This window comes from Grammomys surdaster, unplaced genomic scaffold, assembly GCF_004785775.1.
Source record: "Grammomys surdaster isolate TR1022 unplaced genomic scaffold, NIH_TR_1.0 63, whole genome shotgun sequence".
NCBI classification, from domain to species: domain Eukaryota; kingdom Metazoa; phylum Chordata; class Mammalia; order Rodentia; family Muridae; genus Grammomys; species Grammomys surdaster.
In genome coordinates, this window is record NW_021604565.1 from 11,475,129 (window position 1) to 11,499,371 (window position 24,243).

The 24,243-nt window shown below is 46.6% G+C and overlaps 1 protein-coding gene across 3 annotated transcripts in view; it reads left to right on the forward strand.

The window, feature by feature from the left end:
* Matn2 (matrilin 2) overlaps positions 1 to 24,243 on the forward strand; it is a 120,932-nt gene that overhangs the window by 87,681 nt on the left and 9,008 nt on the right. For 2 of the 3 annotated variants that reach the window (XM_028765747.1, XM_028765754.1), the window contains exons 7-11: positions 2,371 to 2,493; positions 9,492 to 9,614; positions 9,851 to 9,973; positions 20,227 to 20,349; positions 21,820 to 21,942. In XM_028765747.1, coding sequence (XP_028621580.1) covers positions 2,371 to 2,493; positions 9,492 to 9,614; positions 9,851 to 9,973; positions 20,227 to 20,349; positions 21,820 to 21,942 — 615 coding nt within the window. The remainder of the gene's footprint in view (positions 1 to 2,370; positions 2,494 to 9,491; positions 9,615 to 9,850; positions 9,974 to 20,226; positions 20,350 to 21,819; positions 21,943 to 24,243) is intronic. The other variant, XM_028765763.1, reaches the window with a different exon arrangement.

Here is a 24,243-nt window from a genome sequence, read left to right on the forward strand (position 1 = left end):
CAGGTGCACACTATCACGCCTGCTGGGTTCTCAGGTGCACACTATCATGCCTGCTGGGATGTCTCCCAGTGTACTGTGCCTGCTACCTCTTCCTGGCCATCATGTGATGCATGGCAAGATTGTACCATGTGCTTCTCCCGAAAAGTATTATGGGTCATAGGTGGAACTGAATCTAGACAAGTCCTATCCTGCTTATGGCACAGGCTAAGTACCACACTCTTTCAAATGAGTATCAAACTTTGTGTGGTTATAGAACCCATATTTTGAAACTGGGCCTCCCTTATAAAAGATAACTCCTACTGCCAAGCCTGGATACAAACTCTTGAAACAGTCAAGTATTAAATGAGAACTTGAATGAAGAGATTCAAACTATGAAGACAATGAGGTGGAGTATTTCCATTAGAGCACACACACGTTAACAGTATGTTGGGGGCTTGGCTTCATGGCCTAGCTGCTGCTTCTGGGCTGCTGACACTTTTTCCTAGGGATGAATGTGTGACGGGCTGACTACACCATAGGAAATCAGTTGCCAGTGGACTCATGTTAGTGGATGACGGCTCTTAGGGAGATAATGAGATCTGATTCAGCACAGACAGACATTATGATCGCACGCTTCCTGTGCTACTAATGGTGGAGAAAAAGGAAACAAATCAGGCATGTAGCCATTGATGAAGACTTTGCTTGAGATTCTGCATCTCTTGCCAGTCCTCTAGATTCCCTTGGCTTATACCCCTCCCTCTACTCCCTGCTGGAGGCTCCTGAAGAGGAGAAGCCTCTCAGGCAGCCATTACACAGATCATCGAAGGAGATGGGCTGAGAGAACAGGGTGGGAGAGCTGCTTTAAGATCCCAAATGGGCCCTTTGCTAGGCTGTGGCTCCTGTCAGCATCCCTAACACTCATCCACATATGTTTGATAGTGACAGCTCCATTTTCTCTGCCACCAGGGGCCCTGCTTCTATATCGGGGTGTGGGGGGAGGGGGACGGACCGACAGATTTCCCCCAAGAGCTGATAACTTTGTTGTCCCATCTCCAAATCTTCCTCTTCTTTCCCCTCCCCCTTCCTCCTCTTCTTTTTCTCCCTCCTCCTCCCCCTCTTCTTCATCTTCCTCCTCCTCCCCTCCTCCTCCTCCTCATTACATTTTCTGTTGTCTTTGCTGTGAGCCCAGGCCTGGACCTCTGAGATCTGCCTGTCCGGGCTGCCCTTCATGCTTGCATTCAGTCCTGGATTGTGACAGGCAACCAGGAGTGGGTGGAGTGCTTATGGCTTCTCCATGGCAGAGACAAGCAAGGGAATTGGTTTAAAATCTGAGGTTTACATTTAGGAGTCTAAGATCTCGAGAATGTATAGAGCCTTAGAACGCTGGACCATTTACATGTAACAGGAGGCTGGTGGTAACTTTCAAATCTAATTTATTATTTTTTTAAAAAAATCCATTTCAAAAGAATTCAGTATTATCTCATTAAACTGGGGAATGGAGGAAAGACTGCTGGCCTCCACCTTCTTCCTCATCTCCTGCTGGAGAATGCTGTTGTCAGTTCCAGACATTCATCATGAAGGTGGTGATGCAAAGCCTGGAATGTCATCAAGATCTGAGGCTGAGAAATTGCGGTGTGACCCGGATGTGGGCTGTGAGGTTTTAGATTCTGGTACTCAGATTGGGGCTCATCATAGCTGGAATAACGTCCTTAAAAGCCAGTGTGAATTCCCCAGTTAGTTGGTCTGAGCTATGAGTCTTGGGGTCACAGGCTAGTTTTACTTCTCTGGACCTGGATTTCCTTAGTGAGGAGTTTAGACTCTCTGCTTCAACATTTTTAACCTTTGTGGGTTTTCTGGAATCTCTTTCCCATGTTGCCTGTCATCGTGACTTGATGTGTGGGGTTGCTCTTTATTCCTATTTTCAGTCTGACCTTCTTGATCCGCCTTGAACTCTTCACGAATTGACATACATAAAGGACATTATGTGACAATTCTGGCATGTGACTTTGGCGTACCGGACCCTACTAAGTGAAGTCACACCCATTCCTCACCTTTATACTACTCCTCAGTTTACGGTTTAACCAGCAGGACAGTGCACAGGAGGTATCCATAACCTCACCTCATTTCTTGGCACTCAGTTACATTTTTGGTGTCTAATGGTCCTGATTCTTTTTTGCTGTGTCTTCAGAGTGCAAATCCTTGAAGGCTGGGCCTCAGCAGTGTTCATAGGCCCTGGCCCTTGGCTGGTAAATGACTGACTGACTGATAGTTCCCAGCCTGAGCAAGCAGTATCCAGCAGCTCTTTCTTCCCATGGGGGCTGTGGGAACCCTGGAGCCCACCCTAATAGCCTCACATGGTCTAAACAGGGGGTCTTCACTTTCTTTCCTCAGGGATCAACTACTGTGCACTGAACAAACCAGGCTGTGAGCATGAGTGTGTGAACACAGAGGAGGGTCACTACTGCCGCTGCCGTAAGGGCTACACTCTGGACCCCAATGGCAAGACCTGCAGCCGTGAGTGTGCCCCAGGGGTGTGGGTGCTGATGGAGTGACGTCCATTCACAGTCCTTTGGGCTCATTAGCATCCATGCCCTTCCAGAGCTTCTGGGTTTCCTGCAATTCACAAACAATCAAGTGTCTTCAAAGGTTGAGTTGTAATGATTAAGAGAATTCAGATGGAGGCTAGAGAGATGGATCAGTGGTCAAGAGCACTTGCTGCTCTTGTAGAAGACCCAGATTCTGTTCCCAGCATCCACCTAGTGGCTCATAACTGTAACACCAGTTCCAGGGGATTCAGCGCCTTATTCTGATCTCCATGGACACCAGGCATACATATAATACACATACATACATACATACATACATACATACATACATACATACATACAGGCAGGCAAAATTCTTATACACATAAAATACATAAATCTAAAAGAAATTTAAAGAGAGTTAGTATATACTAAGTACAGTGATGCACACTTAACAGTCTCAGCACTCAGGAGGCTGAGGCAGAGGATGGTGAGTTCAAGACTGGCATGAGCTCTAGAACAAGATGTAACCTCAAAAAATTGGAAGAGAACAAGATAGGGGTAGAGGATGGAAATAAATACATGTGTAGGGTTTGTGGTTGTTTAAATATGCTTGGCCCATGGTGTGGCACTATTAGGAAGTGTGGCCTTGTTGGGAGAAGTGTGTCACTTTGGACATGGGCTTTGAGACCATCCTAACTGACTGGAAGCCAGTTTTTTTCCTGGCTGCCTTCAGATCAAGATGAGGCTCTCTCAGCTCCATCCAGCACCCTGTCTGCCTGGATGCTGCCATGCTTCCTGCCATGATGAAACTGTAAAACCAGTCAAATTAAATGTTGTCTGTTATGAAAGTTGCCTTGGTATGGTGTCTCTTCACAACAGTGGAAATCCAAACTAAGACAGAAATTGGTACCAGGGACTGGGATATCGCTATGATAGGCCTGGCCATGTTTTTGTTTGGAAGAGTGTGGATTTGGAGACTTTGGAGTTGGAAAGCCATGGAAAGCTTTAAGTGGGACTTAATGGGCCATTCTAGTAGGACTTTGGAAGGCATTGATATTGAGGAGATTTGAACTCTGGAGATCGCTCTTGTGATGTTTTGAAGAATGATGCTGTTTTTTGGCTTTATCCAAACAGTCTGCCTGAGGCTAAGGTAAAGAGATATTTATTGCATTGACAAAGGAAATCTAAAAAAAAAAAAAAAAAAAAAATCCCAGTATAGACTTTGTCCTCTGGTTTACTCTCATGAAGAACATTTTGATCAAGCATAGCCAGCTTAGAAAGTAAAAATACAAAATGTATGGCTCAAAGAGTAAAGGGGTACCAGGAAGTGGAATGAAGCTAACTCCTGTGTTCAAGGATATTAGATGTAATTAAGGAAGTGGTGACCTCCAGGCAAGATGCCACCCAGCTAAACTTATATATTTGTAATTGTACGATGGTTATATCTCGTTAGGTGTTATTATGACTGGTTATTGTTTTCATTTGGACATAAGGAGATATGATTGCATATCAAGTTGACAAGAGATAGATTGTGATAGCTATTCTCAGTTTTCAACTTGATTATGAAAAGCTTAGGTTCAGGCATGATGGAATACACCTTTAATCCCAGGAGACAGAGACAAGCAGATCTCTCAATTTGCAGAGTTCAAGGCCATCCTAGTACAGAACAAGTTCCAGATAAAGAAAAGTCCAGGTATGGTGGCACATGCCTTTAATCCCAGCATTCAGGAGACTGAGTCTGAGACTGAGTTCAAGGTCAATCTACAGAGCAAGTTTTAGGACAGCCAAGCTTAGGCAGTGAGGAAGTTGAAAAACACAAAACTGGTAGTACAATGGGGGTCGGGGGCATGTTCTAGCTCCAGCAAGCAGCAGAACTCAGCAGCTTCAGCCACGTGGCTCTGGCTTTAGAGTCAAGAATGGAAGGGACTACTGGGACAATTGATGCTGGTGAGCTGGAGCTAAGAAATTAGTGGTGATTAAGAAGAGACCAGCATCTAAGAAGTGTTTTCTGAGAGCACAAAGAAGCTGTGTTCCAGAGATAGATAGCCAAGGTTGTACCTTGTGTTGCAATCAGACTTGGTAATGTTTAAGAATCACCCAGGTGATACAGGTTTTGAAAGCATGAAGGGGTCATGGAAAGCAGCTGAGGATTGGCACTGTGAGAGGCCATGGTAGGCCATTGGTGAAGGTGCAGCTTCAGATGGTCCAGAACTGAAGGAGTCACAGAAAGAAGTTGAGCCTTGGCACCATGAAGAGAGCCTGTGAGAGGCTATTGGTGAAGTCTAGTTGCAGCAGAAGATTCCAGCGTGTTGGAGATGCCAGTACCATGGGATGAGCACCAAGAACAGCAGCAGCAGTGGAGTGGTGTCAGCAGCAGCAGTGGAGTGGAGTCAACCAGAGCCTAGAGTGCTACAGAGGACAGAGCTGGAGATGTGACCCAAGCCCTTTGGAGGATCAGAAGAACATGTGTGGATCCCAGACATTGGAACAAGAAGCTGTGAAGTTGAAGTGGAGACCTCAAGTTGTTAGAGGTGTAAGAGCCTGCTGAGGAAAGCTGCTAACAGGGAGTTGAACCAGCCCAAGAGAAAAAAGTTTGTTGCTGTCAACAAAGATGAAAGGAGTTGGAGATTTGAAGAGCAATTTGACTTCAGACATGAAGACACAAAGTTTGGAGTTTGCCCAGCTGGTTTTTTGTCTTATTTCAGCCCAGTATTTCCTCACTATGATGTTTTAGAATGGTAACATATATCATATGATGTTGGAGGTATGTGATCTGCTTTTTTATTTTGATTTTACAGGAGATTAGAGTTAAGTGATTAGATGAATTTCAGAAGAGACTTTGGACTTCTTACATTGTTGAGACTGTTATAGACTATGGGGACTTTTGAAGTTGAACTAAATGTATTTTGTATTAAGCTGTGGCTAGGTATGGTTCCTATAGACTCATGTGTTGAACAAACCCATGGGGACTAGGCATGGAATGTGGTGGTTTGAATATGCTTGGCCCAGGTGGCACTATTGGAGGTGTGGCCTTGTTGGAGTAGGTGTGCCCTTGTTGGAGGTGTGTCATTTTGGATGTGGTCTTTGAAACTCTCCTCCTAGATGCCTGGAAGCCAGTCTTCTCCTGGCTGCCTTCAGATCAACATACAGATCTCTCAGCTCCTCCAACACCCTGTCATGTTTCCTGCCACAATGAAATTGTAAGCCAGCTTCAATTAAATGTTGTCCTTTATAAAAGTTGCCTTGGTTATGGTGTCTCTTCACAGCAATTGAAATCTAAACTAAGATAGGGGTTGAGGGTGTAGCTAAGCCAGTAAGTAGAGTGGTAACTTTGCATGCACAGAGCTATTGTCAAGATCCTAGCGAGAATAAAGCTGGGGGGTGGGGGTCGGGGGAGGGAGAAAGGAGTGAAGGAGAGGAGAGAAAGAGAGGAAAGGGAGAAAGAGCAGAGAGAGAGAGAGAGAGAGAGAGAGGAGAGGGAGAGAGAGGAGAGGGAGAGAGAGCAGAGAGAGGACAGGGAGAGAGAGGAGAGAGGGAGATGAGAGAGAAGAGAGGGAGAGAGAGGAGAGCAAGAGAGAGGAGAGAGAAGAGAGGAGAGAGAGGAGAGCAAGAGAGAGGAGAGAGAAGAGAGGAGAGAGGGGGAGAGAGGAGAGGGAGAGGAGAGGGAAGGGGAGAGAGGAGAGGGAGGAAAGAGAGAGAAAAAACAGAGAGAGAGAGAGAGAGAGAGAGAGAGAGAGAGAGAGAGAAACTGTGTAGGCTGCTTAGAACAGGGCTGCTAGCAGTTATTAGTCTTTGCTTCAAAAGCATTTACTAAGTCAGATAGGCCTGAATTCAAATCTAAGCTGTCCCATTCTATATATGTGACTCAGACAGACTGTTCTCCAAGTTTTGATTGCCTATTTTTAAAAGTTAATAGCATGAATTCCCCAGGTGGTTATGGGGAATAATTGAGGCCATTTCACTGTCTTGGCCTAGTGCCAGGTTTATGATAAACATAATACTAGATAAAAGATAATAGTCCTTGTCACGAAGCCTGTAAAAGTGACTAACGGCCAGTACCAGGTTGAGACAAGAAGCCAGAAGGGGTGGACCTTGGAAAACTTTGGACTCCCCAGGCTGATGTGAGGGAAAACCTGGGCAGCATGAGAATCTTGTGAAGCTGATCTTTTATTTCCTTGTATTGGACCCACAACAAGCTTGGCGACATAAACATATGAAAACTTTCAGATCTTACCAGCTGGGTGAGCCCATTTTTTTTTTTTTTTTGAGGTAGTCTTCACAGTCCCAAGCCAGCAGAAGCTAAGAGCATATGCGGGCTGTGATGGTTACCAGGACCATGACACACTGAGAGTGGGGGCTAGTGGCACTGGCCTACATAAGAATTGCTCCTGTATGCTTTGCACACAGTACACTGTGCATCTGCTTGGCTCTGCAGGCAGGAAACTGAGTGAGAAGCATGCAGCTGTTGAACCTTTGGACCTTTGGCCAGGAGGGGAAGTTTCACAGCTGAAGTATGAGATTCAGGGCCAACCTGGGGGATCCTCTTTCTCTGTCTTCAGAGGGAAGGAGATTTGGCAGTCTAAGTGTGATCCCAGAAGTCAAGGGGGTTTTGAATGAAGAAGTTGATGCAAAAGTCAGCACTGTGCGGTACACTTTCTTCTGTCACTGGGTCCTGAGCTGAGGGGAGCAGAAGGAGATCTTTGCTCAACAAGAAGATGCCTGGTTAATGGAGGTGCCAAATCCTGCCTTCTCCGCATGTGTATGTTTGGCTTGCTGCGGATACTGATAGTAATCTGCAGCTTCACTGAGTCTACCTTAGGCATCTAAAAGTCCTGGACTCCCTGACTCTCCCAGCATGCCTTGGGGAATCGAGAAGCTCATATGTGAGCCCAGAAGAGATGGTGGTCTTTATAAGATTTGTCAGCATTTAGAAAGTATAAACCAAGCTGTTTCTGCCCAGAAGTCCCCAGGGAAACTCATGGAGTTCTTAGAGAGCCCCAGACATGACGGCAGCCAGCCCTTCTGCAGTTCTCATTCCATGCAGGCATGGTTGTGAGCACCTTCAACATCCTAGCTCTCACACGCTTCCCAACAATTCTGCCTGGTAAATGGCAGATCAGGATGTGAGCATGAGCACATGGCTCCTGAGACCCTGAAAGGGATTACAGTAGGTATGTCGACCAGTGGACTGCTGCAGAGGCACTAGTCCTCAGCCATGCAGAGTGAGAAGGCTTACTTCCGTGTCTGTCCAGCTGATGGGGCTTACATTTTCTCCATTCAGTAAATCTGGGAGGCAGCCCATGAGGCTCTCTGCGGGAGCTATCCACCATAGCTGTGTGTTCCTTGGTTTTCTGCTCGCCCTGCCCAAGGACCAGCTGTATGGTGTTTAGATGCCAGAAGAAACCACACAGGTAGCTGAAGCTTTTGTTTATTTTCTGAATCTGGATGTCCTGATTAAGAGAGGTTGTTTTTAAACTGGCTTTTTAATTTCAAATAGAAATGAATTACACAATAATTCTCTCTGAGCACCACTTAGTAATAATAATAGTAGTTCATTAGTAATATTAATAGCGGTTCATTAGCGGCTGCCATATGCCAGCCACCAGAGGGCTTTAGATGGGTCATCTCCTCTGACTTGGCATTATTACCAGAAAGTGACTGCCAGGTGTCTAGGGAAGATAACACATTAGTGAAGTGGTTGCTTTGCAAGCCAGGGGTCTGAGTTCTACATCCAGAACCTGGGTAAGAGTGGAGGTGTGGCAGTGTGTGTTGTGATCTCAGCACAGGCCAGGTGGAAACAGAACAGTGCAGGCTTGGATTTTTTTCAAAACCTACATTAATAAAGGTTCTTAAATGCTTCAACCTCCCTTCTAGCCCACCACCCAAAGGCAGGGGAGAAGAAAGGTGGATAGGAATGGGGTGTGGACCTGTTTAGAAGTAGTTCTTTGGGGTGATTCCAAACACAAATCCATAGCAGTGGCTCGATCCAGAAGAAACCAGAAGGCTCTGCTGAATCAATCCTCTGAAATATCGGGAAGCAGCTAGAATACCGTGAGAAGTTCTCTGGCACTTTTCTCTCTATGAAGATCAGTGAAGACCTGTTACAAGGTGAACCAATGCAAGAGTCTGTTGGGGTCTACTTAGACTCTTTCCAAACATCACAGCATCCTTTCCTGTGTCTGCTTCATCAAGACATCATCTCATGAGACAGCTTCCAGAAAAGCATCACATGACACAACTGAATTTCCAAATAAACCAGGAATTTCCACTTCAGAAAGGCTCCTGTTAGCCAGCCAGTCTAGCCTAATTGTTGGGCTCCAAGCTAGTGAGAGAACCTGTCTAGAGGAGTAGACTACATTTCCTGAGAATGATGACGTTGTCCTCTGGCCGCCACAAGCTCCCATACACACTGCACCATACATGAACACACACAGTCAAGGGAGGCATAAAAAAGAAAAGGATTGCCATCACCCCTGGGTCAGGAGGTCACAGCACAGAGAGGCTAAGTGTGACCCACATCCACAGCAAGGGCATGAGAATTGGCCCCGTCCTAGTTTTCTTCTCTGCTGCTGGGATAAACTCCATGACCAAAAGCAGTTTGTTTCAGTTTATGCTTCCAGGTAACAGTTTGTGACTAGGGAACTCAAGGCAGGAACTGAGGCAGAGACCTCAGAGGAACGCTGGTTCATTCTTACACCACTCAGGACTACCTTCTCGGGGATGGCACAGTGGGCGTCAGTCAACATCAAGGACATGCCACACATGCCCACAGGCCACTTTGGGGGAGGCAATTCCTTAGCTGAGATTTTCTCATCCCAAGTGACCCTAGGTTTGTGTCCCTGACACAGAGCAAGGCTGGTATCTCAGCAAGCACAGTCCTTCCCTGGGGCTGCTGTTGCTGCCAGGAAGGCTTTGCTTAGCCTTGTTCAATGACACATTGGCATCTCAGTCCCTTTCTGTTTTTGTATTTTGTGACCATTGCAGGGGTGGACCACTGTGCACAGCAGGACCATGGCTGTGAGCAGCTGTGTCTGAACACGGAAGAGTCTTTTGTCTGCCAGTGCTCGGAAGGCTTCCTTATTAATGATGACCTCAAGACCTGCTCCAGTGAGTCTTCCTTTCACCTCTCTACAGGGAATGGTTCCCAACAGAAGTGGCGTGTATAGACCATGCAGAGAACAGCATGCTCTCTGCCCTTTTTTCTCCCCTAGGGAGACTAAGGGGGAATCTGCTGGGGACCACACAATTTCAAAGGCAGTAAATGAACAGTTACTTGATCCCCATATAGCCCAGGAGACTTGCTGAGACAGGCTCAGGGACCTCACTTGGCTTTGGTCTTACAGGGGCAGATTACTGCTTGCTGAGCAACCATGGTTGTGAATACTCCTGTGTCAACACAGACAGGTCCTTTGCCTGCCAATGTCCTGAGGGCCATGTGCTCCGAAGCGATGGGAAGACCTGTGCAAGTGAGTCTCATTACATTTGTGATCCTGGGACAGACAGGCTCAGCACAGGCCTTCATGGGTGCCCGTAGGCTGTTGACTCGGGCATGTACCTGAGCGTCCCTCCTCATGCTTCACTGGGCCCCTGGTGATGTGTGTGCCTGTATCTCGAAGCCATTAGTGCTCCTGCCCAAACTTCCTTTCCTTGTCCTGGAAATGGCTTTGCTAGCTCCATGCCCTGCTTCACCAGCGTTAGGAAACAGGCCCTCAGTTTTGGCGCGCTGCAGTGGTTTGAGTTGTGGTTTGTTCAAAGTTACATTCAAATGTTGTTGCCACTGTGATATGTTTAAGACATAGACTTTTTCCAAGGTGATTGTTGCGCCTTTCTTGTGGGAGTGGGCCGGTTGTGGAGAATGAGTAATTACAGCATGGGGTCAGTCCCTCTGTCCCATCTCTTTTGCACATAAGTCCTCGCTGTGCTTTCCCACGGTGAGATGAAGCAGGATGAAGTCTTAACTTCCTCGTCATTCTCTCCAGAGCACAGACTAAGACTCCCTCTCAGCTCCACCCCTTGTCAGTCACACCTGGGACCCACAGTACAGAGACTTGCTGCCTGCCAGCTGGCTGCATACCAGGCGCTGAGTACATGCTATCACACTCCAGGGACGATGGATTAGCTGCAGCTCAGACTCAGGGAGGAGTCCTAGAAGGCCCTCTACTAAGTAGGGTCTCAGTCTGTGTGGGAGTTCAGTGAGCTCAGAAAGCTCTGAGAAATCCTTTGCCTTCCCTGAGCCCTGTCACCTTAGCAGGCCAGTCTGGCAGTGAAATTATCTAGGTATATATTTCCTTGTAGCTGGCTTTAACTCCTTTCTCCATTTAAACAAACAACCAAATGATAAGATTCCAGGCTCCTTCACTGGGCAGTGGTGGTACATACTTTATCCCAGCATCGGGAGGCAGAGGCAGAAGGCTCTCCATGAGTTCGAGGCCAGCCTGGTCTACAGAGCCAGTTCCAGGACAGCCAGGGCAGCACAAAGAAACTCTGTCTCAAAAGCCAAAAACAAACAAACAAACAAACAAACAAACCTCATTCCAGGCTTCCTCATCTCATCCACTCAGAAGTGTGCTTTCTGCCCGATGCTCCTATTTCCACATAGACTAAGACGAAGGACTAGGAACAGTTTGAGAGAAAGGGTCAAAAGGGAAGCAAAGACCATACTTTGCTTTCCCTGGCTCCTGCCTTTCTGGTTATAGGATCACGTTCCTTGGCCACTGGCACAACTGAAGGTCGGCAGTAAGCCTCCTCCTCTCTGTGCTCTCAGTTTGCATGGGCATATGAGCCTGCACAGCTGTGCCGCTCTAACTGTGCCTCCTGTGAGAAAATACTTTCCCAGTTTGGGATGGATTCTTGGATCTTGGCAAGTAGATTGTCCTTGTTGCTGCTTGCTTGTTGATGTCTGCCCAGCTGCCTCGCAGACTGCTGCTGCAGCCAACTCCAGCAGAGCCCGGACACTGGGGGTGTGGAAAAAGGGTGGGTACGTAAAATCCCATCTATACTTGCCTGCCTGCCAAGGCCAGATGTGAGGGGATTATGGGTATGATTCTCCAGCATCTAGGGTTATTTCCCTCCTTTGTTTTCCTTGCTCTGATCAGCAAGAGGGTGAGATGATCGCAGGACTTCCTGAAGCACAGGCAGACTCTTCCTTCATCCTGCCCTTCCACTGCCCTTAAACGTTGCCTGTTTTCTCAGTTAACGTGTGTTTGTAACTAAGGGATGGTGCCATCGTCTGTGTGAGTTTAAGTCAAGGGTCTACATAAAGAGCCATCAAGCAAGTACAAGTGAGCTTTGGGTCTGGTTGTGGTTCTGAGAACATGTGAGGTAACCTGGCAGGTTACAGTGTACCTCAGAACATTCGGGACAGAAGTGTTTTACATGCCAGAGCTATTCCCCTAATTGAAGACTTTCTCTCTGCTCTCAAGTGATTCAGTGCAGCTGCTTCATCCTGTAATCGAAGCCTAGGTTTTCACTTTGGTCACAGCTAACAGAGTTGGGATGAATCTGCCCCTGCCCCATGCCAGATGACACAGAGCCAGATACATGACTGTACCGTTTTAGTACTGTATCGTTTACTTTACTAAACTGTACCGTTTGCTTTACTAAAGTAAGCCAGGGTCTGCCAGGCCTCGTTCAACACACAAGGGGCTCCTCAGCCTTTATTTAGACCCTTGACAACAGATGGTCAGAAGAGTCCATCACTCATTCTGGAAGGTACTGAAGTGTAGAGCTAAGTCCAAGTTCCGGGGTCAAAGCAGGTACTGGTTGGCGTGAGGCCTATCCTCTCTTCCTCTCAGCCTTCTGATGCCAGGTTCTAGCTGTATGGTGTGGGAGTGGGCTGGGGAGGGAGATGAGGAGGCCTCTTGGTCTCACTCCTCAGCTTTAGCTTGTGTTCTTCATGGAGAGGCCCAAAGGGAGCGCCCTGTATTCCTGTCAGGAGACTTATCTCTCAGGGACAGCCCCAGCATACTGTTCTTGCAGGGCTCAGAGATACCCAACTCCCGAAGTTAGTAAGCTCAGGAGTCCACACACTGTCCTAGAAGAAGCCCTTATTTCCAGCTGTGGAGGACACTTCCTGTACAGGAGCCATCAAGGCCCATCCACCACAGGCGACCATGCAAAACCTCTTCAGCCTCAATGTCCTGCCCCTGCCTCACCCCACCCCTAGTCATCTAAGTCTGCTCTGAAAGCCATGACAAAATATCACAGACTGGGTATTGTTTCCTAACCACAGAAATGTCTTTCTCCTAGTCCTGGAGGCCAGAAAAACGCAGGGCCAGCATGGGAATGCTCTGGCGAGGGCTTCCCCCACCGATGGCTGTGTCCTCTCATGAAGGGAGAGAGATGGAGACAGGGAGTGAGTGAATGAGCGCTTCGGTGTCTTTTAAAATAAAACACTGGTCCTGACAAGATAACTCAGTGAAGTGTCTGCCCTGCCAGTCTGCTGAGCTGTCTAAGCTGTTAAGAACGCACAGAAAGGTCAGAGAACTGACTCCAGAAAGTTGTTCTCTGACCTCCAGACTGCACCATGGCACCTGAGCTCCCATCACACCAAGAACACGTGATGATGAGGATGATGATAATGTGGTGATGGTGACGGTGATGACCATGGTGGTGATGGTGGTGATGGTGATGATGGTGATGACGGTGACGGTGATGACCATGGTGGTGATATGTGAATGCTTCTCAGTTTAACAAAAGGCTTCTATGGGGGCACCAAAGGGTCAGCTGCCCCCAACATGCTAGCTGTTGACCTTGAGTCAGTCACCTTTTTGGCAGACTACCCCTATGACGGTCTCCTCCTGGGGTCAGGTGCCTTTCAGTTACATAGTATGTGGAGTTCAGAACCAGATGGGAGTTGCATTGTCATTGTTGACAGTCGGAGTACACTGGACACATTACGCCACAATTCCTGCACCCCCCAGCCCACATGCACTGCCTGGCTTGTAACTTACATGTGGGAAGCACAGTCTGTGTCAGTGTACAAGTACCCCAAAAACCTAGCTATGCTGTACAACCTCTAGCCATCTTGGTCACGGAGGGCTGACCCCATTCACAAAGAGGTCTTAATTGAATGTGTGATCTGGTGTGATGGTTTGTATATGCTTGGCCCAGGGAGTGGCACTATTTGGAGGTGTGGCCTTGTTGTAGTAGGTGTGTCACTGTGGGCATGGGCTTTAAGACTCTATTCCTAGCTGCATGGAAGCCAGTATTCTGCTAGCAGCCTTCAGCTAAAGATGTTGAATTCTTAGTTCCTCCTGCACTGTGCCTGCCTGAATGCTGTCATGTTTCCACCTTGATGATAATGGAGTGAACCTCTGAACCTGTAAGCCAGCCCCAATTAAATGTTGTCCTTTATAAGACTTGCATTGGTCATGGTGTCTGTTCACAGCAGTAAAACCTTTACTAAGACTCCTGGGAACAGAAAACGGAAAGGCATGTCTTTGAATGAGACATGTTTTTGTCCCACTTCCCGAGCCTTCTACCCTGTTCTACTTCAGCACTGACTGAGTCTGACTCGTCTCCTTCCCTGGGTGGGAGTCTTAATGTCTGCCTCAGCACTTGTTCATTTGTCCATCTCCTCTCATGTGTTTGCCTGTGGTACACCAGGTGCTGGTGGTCCCTGGGACTGACCTGATTTAATTTCTGCCCCAGCAGTGGTTAAGGTTCCTCTGGAAGAGATATTTAAGTTGTGTCAGCCAATCTTTGTGGTGGCCACTGGGATGTGGGCAGAACATCCACAGAGCATGGAGTAGGGAGTCCCAAGTCTCGGGAAAGATGTTAAATCTGATGCTAGCTACTCAGTCAGCCATAGGGAGCCAGCCACAGGTACAGCCCATGAGCTTCCCTGACATGGGCAGCAGCAGTGCAAGTGCATGATCCAGATGGGCCAGAGGGAGCCACAGGAGCCAGTGGGACCTGTCACCTATAGCACAGAGAGCGACAGGAAACTTTCTGGAGCTTACCTTAAACCAACTGTTAGTTTGTCTTCCAAGAGCCTTAGCAGACTGAGCTGGGAGGGTAACACAGAGGGGATGGATCTGTGACCTACTGGGGTCAGTACAGCTAAGAAGTCACCTCTTCAGGTTAAGGAGTCTTGAGACAGTCACTTCTGCTCACTGGCCATCAGTTTCCTCATCTCTAAAGGAGGATTGGACCAGCATTCTTCCAAGGCCTGTTTTAGCCTATAAATATGGATAGTAGTAGGCACAGGTCATCATTCCACAGATGGTAGCTACATAAGTACAGTCCTTACCTCAGTGCACATCCTTTCCCTGGGCTGCTGCAAGTTAGAGATGGTAACTGAGAGGACGCACTGAAGTGCATTCCTGTAGCAAAGTATCATCGGCCCTGGGAGAAGCTGAGGCCAAGATGTTTTCCAGAGTGTGTAGGTAGGTAGGACTAGAGTCCCTGGGCAGGAAATGAGAAGAGTGGGGTGCCTGGGAATAGGGAGCCCGGCTGACACCCAGCACTCTCCACCCAGAGTTTTCATTGAGAACATCCACCAGATCCTATAATGTAGATTTAATTACCACAGGTTTTAGAGTAGAACATTGAGAAAATGTTTCCTCTTATACAACAGACCTTTCCTGGGGGCAATTATGTGTCAGGCAGGAAGGCACTGGTGATAGAAGAAAATGGTAGGTATGGTCCATGGGCTCTTGGCTATCACGGCCCTTTTAGACACAGACACAGGATGTGGACATAGATTCCCCCCAAAATGATATATACAAGTCGATAGTGCCCGAAACGTGAGTCACACGAGGCTTTGAGATCTGTGCTATCGGGAAGGCTTCCTAAGAAGTTCATGAGGAAAAGGAGGGAAGAGCTCAGAGGAGCAGACCCTGGGGCAGGGAGGAGACTGCTAGGAGACGGGAGAGGAAGGAAAAGTGTGGAGATGAGACTGGAGGACAGGCTTGCCAATCTTACTTAAAGACTTCCCGGCTTAGCATCATCAGGAAGTGCAGAGGACTGAAGACACAGCTCAGCAGCTAAGAGAACTTGGCTGCTCATCTAGTGAACCTGGGGTTCAGTTCTCAGCACCCACAAGACAGCTCCAAATCATCTGCAGTGCAGTTCCAGGGAAATCCAACACCCTCCCATGGCCTCCAAGGGCACTGCTCACACATGATGCAAACACACAGGCAGGCAAAACGCCCACATACATAGTCAAATGGGTAGAGAAGCTCTTGGTCCAGTGTTTGGTGCTTTGGAGACACTGCCCTAAGGTCATGCTAGGCCAGCATTCTACCTCTGAGCTATATTCATAGTCCTGCTTTTACTTTTATTTTGAGATGAAGTCTCATAAAGTTGATCAGACTTGAACTCACTGAGTTTGGCCTGTAGAACCCACATGGTGGAAGGAGAGAAATAACCTCCTGCAAGTTGACCTGTGACCTCCATTTGCAAGCTATGGCATATGTTCATGAGTGTACACACACACACACACACAAATAAATGTAATTTAAAAAAAAAACCTTTCAGTTCTTCATTGCTTTTGAGAAAGGCTTAGTAATGTAGCCCAAGCTAGTCTTTTAAGAAAGGGCTTAGTAATGTAGCCCAAGCTAGTCTTTTAAGAAAGGGCTTAGTAATGTAGCCCAGGCTAGTCTTTTGAGAAAGGGCTTTCTAACATAGCCCAGGCTAGTCTTGAACTCAAGATCTACTTTAGTCTTCCAAGCCTGGGGTTACAGAAATATACCACCATGCCTAACTTTCCAGTGCTCCTTTATGTGGATAGATGCAAATAAAATGCATATTTTGTTCTTTGCTTTCTTCCTCACACACAGGACAGTATTCAATATAGTCTATTCTATTTTTTCACTCCTTATACAAAATGCATTCAGTTCAACTTCAAAAGTTCCCATAGTCTATCACAGTTTCAACATTGTTTTAAAGTCCATGTTCAAGATTTCTTCTGAGACTCAAGGCACTCTCTTAAGAGTTACAGTTAACTGTAAATCCCATAAAATCAAAATAAAAAAACAGATGACATACTTCCAACATACAATGATACAGAATGTACATTACCATCCCAAAAAGGAGTAAAGGAAGCACAGTGAGGAAATACTGGACCAATACAAGACTGAAACTTAGCAGGGCAAACTCCTCTGCATCCCCATGTCTGATATCTAAGGTCCCCAACTCCTTTCAGCTTTGTTGACTGTAGCATGTTTCTCTGTCCTGGCCTGGTTCCACATCTGACCTGCAGCTCTCCTTGGCAGGTATCCCACAACTCTGGCTTCTCCAACATCCTGGAGTCTCCAACACAGTCCAGCTGGATCACAGATTTACACAATGACCTCTGTGGGTCTCATGTAGCGACTTTTCTTTGCTGAGAAGGGAGTGTCCACAACCCCTTTCATGTATCCTTGCCACAGTAGCAGAACCTTGTAGCTAAAGCTGCCAATTCAGCTGCTTGTTAGGGCTGTGCCTCGCCCCCTCCTTCAGTTACATCTGCATCAGCTTTCTGCCGGCAGCTTCCATCCCTGCAGAATCTTTCCTTCATTACTTTTCACAAATTGGGAGGGAGCGTAGTGAGCAGGTCTTGCCCTAAGGTCACCACACCCTTTAGCCTCAGGCTCTTTAACCATTTTATCTCCTTGTGCAATGAACTCCATCGTACTTTCTGGTACTCCTTTTATCCTCAAACTGTACATTTTGCATTTTTCTCTGCTCTGTTTCATATAGATTTGTATAAGAGTGGTTACTAATAACCACATGACACAGTCAATGCCAGGCTGTCTTGAAATCTCCTCTGACAGCACCAGTGACAAAACTCTTCAGCTTATCCTCAGGTAGATTTTTAGGATGAGAGGGAAAAGCAGCCACACTTCTTACCACAATATCACAAGACTGTCTCTAGCCTACTTACTACTCTCCTTCCCTACAAACCTTCATAAACCCAGCTGTCATACTCTCCACTGCTCTCAGACCGCTGTCTTCTGTAATACTACTAGTGTGGTCCATTAGGCCCTGCTTAAACGTTCAACTGCTTTCCTAATCCAGAATCCCAAAGTCTGCATTCTGCCAGGAAGCAGCTTGGTCAGGCTGCTTACAGCAATTATCTCAATGTCTGTTTTAGTCACTGTTCTATTGCTATGAAGGGACAACATGACCAAGGCAGCTCTTATAAAAGAAAACATTTAATTTGGGGCTAGCTTACACTTTCAAAGCTTTAGTCCATTGTTATCATCATGGCAGAGAACATGACAGCATGCACATAGACACTAGAACAGTAGCTGAGAGTGACATACTGACACACAGAGAGAGAAAAGAGAGGAGGGGCACTCTGGGCTTACCTTGGACTTTTGAAACCTCAAAACACACCCCCCAGTGACAGTGCCACTCCTGGTGCCCTAGCATTCAAATCTATGAGACTGTAAGGGACATTCTTATTCAAACCACCACAATTACATAGGCAAGTTCCTCATTCTCTTAACAGCTGTGGCCATTGCATTTGGCCAGTCCCATTTCTGGACACTTTGGCTGACTCTCACTTTTCATCTTTACAGACAGTGATACAGTCGATAACTTGAAAGCACATTCCTTTACATAGTACAAGGGTAGCTGCAGAAGGGAGTCCCTCCATGCAGTTGCTGAGTGAAAGGTGCATTCTGTAACTTTCGTAGACACTGCCAGACACCCTTCCGTAGGCAAGCATGCCCTTTAGTACAGTTGACTTTGGAAACTGTCTGTTTTCCCTTTAAAAGTCATCTGCATAAGCCTCCTATGACTGAATGAGGGCTACCCATCCTGCTCTGGATCAGACACCCGGATGCAATGAACGAGGAAAAGATAAGCTTAAAATATGCATGCAGTGACAGTTCCAGGAGAACTGAGGAGCTGGGCTGGGGGCTGCTGGCTTATCGCCAAGGATGAGGACATGACCCTATGGACACAGGGCTTCTCCCTGGCTGCCTGACCTCTGACAAAGAAAGAGTGCCATCTGACAGACATGGGCTTGGGCCACTCTGGCTTGGAAAGCTTGAGCTGTAGATGGTAGAACAGGGCTGGTTTAGGAAGTCCCAGGCAGAGAGTGTGATCAGAAAGTGCACTCTGGATTAGGGCTTGGCAATATTGGCCTCGGGGAGCTTTTGCTATGTTATACCTTGGAAAATGGAGTATTCTTATAAATGCATGATAAAAGAGGGAAAATTCTCCCCTCTGTGCAACCCAGCTGTCTATGCTGTGTGTCACTTAGTGGTACTTTCTACTCTGTGAGAAACTACCCGGCCACAGGGAAGTGTTCTGCATTAATAATGAGTCCAGAATGTGCCCAGAGAAATAAGTCACACCCAGAGCAAGCCAGAGCACCTAGCTCTGCTTAGAATCTCCTCTGCAGTTAAATTTTCAGTCTGCGTCATTTCCCCATTGTTCAAGCATTCTGGCAGAGTTCCTGCTCAAAGAAAGGCAAAGTTCCCTTTGTGTCTGAAAGCCTAGCAGATGGTAATGCTGTGTAGTTGGGGAAAGTCATGGGCTTCATTATAAAAAATATCGTTTTTAACCTGGTTCCCCCGTTTATTAGCAAGTGGTCTTGGCGAGCTGTAACAAGCCTTCCTCAATTTTAATTTCTCTTGCTGGTAAATGAGAATAATACTGGATCCCTTAACTAGCCTACAGGATGTAGTTCTGAGAACTTTCATTCTCTGAAAAATGCTGCAATGCTGCATGACAAAAACAAAGTTGATGGCCTCTTCCTGTTGTAACCCCTGCCAGGCCCTTTCCCGCTTTGGTGCACACCCTCTGGGGAAATCCTGCTCATTTTCTAAAAGGCTGGGTTAGCTTTTGGTTAACGGTATGGTTCTCATAAAATCTTACTGTGCCCCATAGGGCTGGAGAGATGGCTTGTCAGTTAAGAACACTGGCTGAGCCGGGTAGTGGTGGCACACGCCTTTAATCCCAGCACTTGGGAGGCAGAGGCAGGCGGATTTCTGAGTTCGAGGCCAGCCTGGCCTGCAGAGTGAGTTCCAGGATAGCCAGGGCTACACAGAGAAACTCTGTCTCAAAAAACCAAAAAAAAAAAAAAAACACTGGCTGCTCTTCCAGAGGTCCTGAGTTCAATTCCCAGCAACCAACCACATGGTGACTCACAACCATCTATAAGGGTATCTGTTGCCCTCTTCTGACATGTGGGTGTACATGCAGCCAAGCACATAAATAGTAAATAAATGAATAAATAAACAAATAAATAAATAAATAAATAAAATGCAGCCAAGCACTCATACATTAAATTAATTAATTTGTTTTTAAATGTCACTGCCACCCAGCCTATAAAATAAAATGCTATATTTCAAGAGGTCAATCTGGTGATCTCACATTTATCCTTGACTCTTGCCCTAGCCATGTGAAGGTAGACTCTTCATTTCAGTTGTTTGAAAGGACAGGAGTTGACACAAAATTGCCCTTCAGATGAACATTATTAGGAGAGATCCTCAAAACTATGGGCAGCTGTGATGAGGCTATGACACGGGAGACTAGTAGCAGGCACAGCCACACCAGAGGAAAGAAGCTGATTTGAGAGAGTCCTCGATTCTAAAGAACAAATGTATGTGCTTTGTATATATTAGGAATTTTTGCTCATAGATACTTTCTATCATGAAATGAACTATGTGAAAAAAGACACTGTTTTCATTTAAGATATCTGAAACATCTTTTAGAAATGACTAGGGCACTATTCATTTCTCTATGAATAATTTTCTTCCATTTCTGTAATTCCAATAAGAACTGGACTCGTGTGCTTTGGGGGACCATGGCTGTGAACATTCATGTGTAAGCAGTGCAGATTCATTTGTGTGTCAGTGCTTTGAGGGATACATCCTTCGTGAGGATGGGAAGACCTGCAGAAGTAAGTTTGCTAGAGCTAGCTCATCCAGCCATGCCTGAGATCTACCATGGCGGCTTTGGGGTGAGCCAATTACTTTCAACAGCTAACAGCACATAGTCAAATGTCATGTGTTATCCTTGGTGGGAGCCTGGAACAGAAGAGGGGTGCCGTGTAATAACGAAGTAACTATAACTATGTGATTTACTAAATCATAACTTGTCGAGCCAGGTGTGGTGTTACGTACTTTGATTCCCATTACTCGGGAGTCAGAGGTAGGTGGGTCTCTGTGGATTCAAGCCCTGTCTAGTCTACATAGTAAGTTCTAGGCTGCCCTACATAGTGACACTCTCGCTCAACAACAGCAACATACTAAGCTGGGCCTGGTGGTTTACTACTATAATCCTGGCTACTTAGAAAGCTGAAGCAAGCCGGGCAGTGGTGGTGCACACCTTTAATCCCAGCACTTGGGAGGCAGAGGCAGGTAGATTTCTAAGTTTGAGGCCAGTCTGGTCTACAGAGTGAGTTCCAGGACAGCCAGGGCTAGACAGAAAAACCTTGTCTTGGGAGAAAAAAAGAAAAAGAAAAAGAAAGTTGAAGCAAGAGCATGGCAAATTCAGACTTCCTGGGCAGCAGGCTATCCTGGACAACTTAGTAAGACACTGACTCAAAATACAAAAAACAAAAACAGAGGGCTGGAGAGATGGCTTAGTGATGAAGAACATGTGGAACCTTCCAGAGGACATGAATTCAGTTCCTAGCACCCAAGCAGGTGGCTTACAGGCTCTTGTAACTCCAGCTCCAGGGGATCTGACACCCTCCCTCGCTTTTGAAGGCAACTGCACTCATGTACACATATCCATACACAGACACATAAGTAAAAATATAAATAAATAAATGTGCTAAGGATGCAGCTTAGTGGTAGAGCACTTTCCAAGCATACATAAGGCTCTGTCCCTAAAACCCCAATAACAACAATAACAATCAAAGAGCAGTGTGCACATCTGGGCAAATGGATCTCATCTCTGTCAGTCATCTTCTCTGACTTCTCAAAACTCTTTCCAAAGAGCTTTGAAGGAAAGATGAGTCGTTACTCTCATTTTCAGACAGGAAAGCTAAGATTCTAAGAGGTTATGTGATTTTCCTAAATCATAGATTATGCAGGGACAAAGGCAAGATCAGCTCCCAGTGCTAGCAATTTAAAAGAAAGCTCTCCCCTACGTAATCTCACCAACAACCCCTTCCCATGATACCAGAGGCCATGCTGCAGACAGGTGGGGCTGGATTGCATCCTGAGACACTGAAGTTGGTGCTGGAAGTTGGAGGGGGTATGGCAGTGGGAATGTTTGAAGACTGAGGTCAATCCAGAGCCACCAAACTTCACCCGCCTTCAGCTTCCTACTCAAGCAAGTCCAGAGCCCAGATAGATCTTCCAGAGGGGAGTCCACATAGACTTTCTGTTGATGCTGTTGTTTTAATCACTACTCTCCTCAGGGAAAGATGTCTGCCAGGCTGTAGACCATGGCTGTGAGCACCTTTGTGTGAACAATGGCGAGTCATACATCTGCAAGTGCCTGGAGGGATTCAGGCTGGCTGAGGATGGGAAGCGCTGCAGGAGTAAGTAGCTGGAGAGAGCAAGCCTGCATATGGGACTCTGGGCACAGCTCTTCACTGGATCTTCAGACTCTTCCTTTGTAGAATTCCTAACCATGTCACAAACTCGGATTCCAACTCTGGGTGCTGGGATCCAGCCAGCTGACTCTGGGCTCTTCAGGAATTTCTCGGTGGCTCTTCGTTCTGTTTTCTCTCAGCTCTTGCTTGGTGGTTGGGTGGCTGCACAGGGTGTAGTGTAGGGCCTAGCAGGCCAACAGGCAAAGCTAGACTCATTGGTAGCAATTGACTACCAGGGCAAGATAATTTCCGTGCTTTTCCTTCTTGCCAGACTATCTATGTAAGGTGAGGGTAGGAGAAGGGCTGGAGGAGGAGGCTCTGTGGATTTTTAAGGGGGAAACAAAATCCAAACAAACAACAACAACAACAAAAAAGCCCTACCATTTGCTTCTCTAGACCAGGTTTCTCGAACAGAATTTCATTAGAAAGTTTAGGAGGGATCTCAGAGATGGCTGAGTTGGTAAAGAGCTTGCTGTGTAGGCATCGGGACGCAAGGCCATTCCCAGTGCCGTGTGAAAGCAAGTGTGATGGAGTACACCTGTCACCTCAGTGTGGGGAGGCGAACTGGAGAATCCCAGAAGCTTGCTGGCCAGCCAGTTTAGTTGATTTGGTGAGCTGTAGGCTCAGAGAGAGACCTAGTCTCAAGAAATAAGGTGGATAGTGACTGAGGAAGACACTGACCTCTGACCCCCACAAACACATACAAACATGTGTGAGTGCACACAGACACATAGACTCATGCTAGGAGAATTCTCCAGAAAAATAGATAACAGCAGAGGAATATGTGCATACATTGTTGATAAAGAGGGAGAAAAGGAAAGGGAAACTGACTTGAAGGAATTGGCTCATGAGACGGTGAGGGCTGGTGAGGAGGATGTCCAGAGGGTAGGCTGGGAACCGAGAAAGAGCTAAACTTAGAGGTGAAGAGAGTCTTCCCTTTGTCTGGGAATCCTAGCCTGCTCTGAAGGCCTTCGCGTGACTAGATTTGGCCCACATACACTAGTCTGCTTTACTCAGAATCTGCTGATTTAAATGTTAACCTCATGTACAAGGTACCTTCACAGCAACTTCTAGACCTGCGCTTGACAAAACAAAACAAAAAGCTGGCACCATAGCCAGCCAAAGTTTACATAAAATTAGCAGTTCCGCTACTCAAGAGAGAGCAGCTCAGTGAAGTGGGGGTTAGGATACAAGTATAGACTTTCTTCCCTTTCTAGATGGTAGTCCTCTTTTGGGGGTGGTGTTGATAATAACTATGTGGTTTTTTTGACTCTGCTGTAATGGGCAGAATGATCCTTTCTTGGTTAAACAAAGTTTGGTTAATCAAGTTCATTTGGTTTTGAGGTTGCTTTGTGGGCAGTTTCCTCACAGACTCCTTGAGAGCATGGGGCATTACATGTGTCAGCAAAGCTGAGTAGAGAACTTATTAGCACCGTTCTTCTCCAGGAGCAGGGCTTGTGTCTGGTGAGAGGCTCTGTGAGTGCATTTGGTCCCTGGCTGGCCTTTGCCAGCCCTTTCTGCACTGTCTGGCCTTCTAGCTGCATACTACAGTCCTTCTTTCATGGAGATCATGCTTTGGTCCTGTCCACATATCAGCCTGAGCCAGTTTTTCTATTCATTTAACATATGTATCTGTCAATACACTGAACAGCTGTGTACAAGGCACTATTTCTAGCCTTACAATTTGATCCCTAAATTAAATCCCACAGTTTCCCACTTCCTAGAGATATCTATAGTTACAGACTCCAATTTCATGTAAGGTTTCTCCTTTTAAAGGAGGCTCAGGGGTATCATACAATTAGAAAGTAAAGACTTGGGGTTGATGGCCTCAACTGGGCCATCCCATGGCCAGTAAAACACATGGCATCCATTCTTTCATTTATTCTGTGTGTGTACCTAGCCACACCCCTAGGGTGTTGTTAGGATTAAAGGGCCATTAATTACTTCAAAAAGTTCAAATTACCTCACCGTGAGAAATGCTCATTAGACCATCAGCATGGGGTATCTGGGATCTCTACTAAGAAATATGAAGCTAACACCTATATAGCCATTCTAAAATCAAATGACAAATCCACCAGGGCCAATAGGGTCAAGAGAGCTCTGAGGGGAACTGGTCCTTGATCTTGGCCTGTTCTGGCATGGACTGCAAAGGTGATCGTTTTAGCAAAGATGTGTTCTTTAAGATGGATTACTTCCTTACCCTCCCCTGGCATGACTGTTCTCGATGGCTTCTTTCTACAATAATGG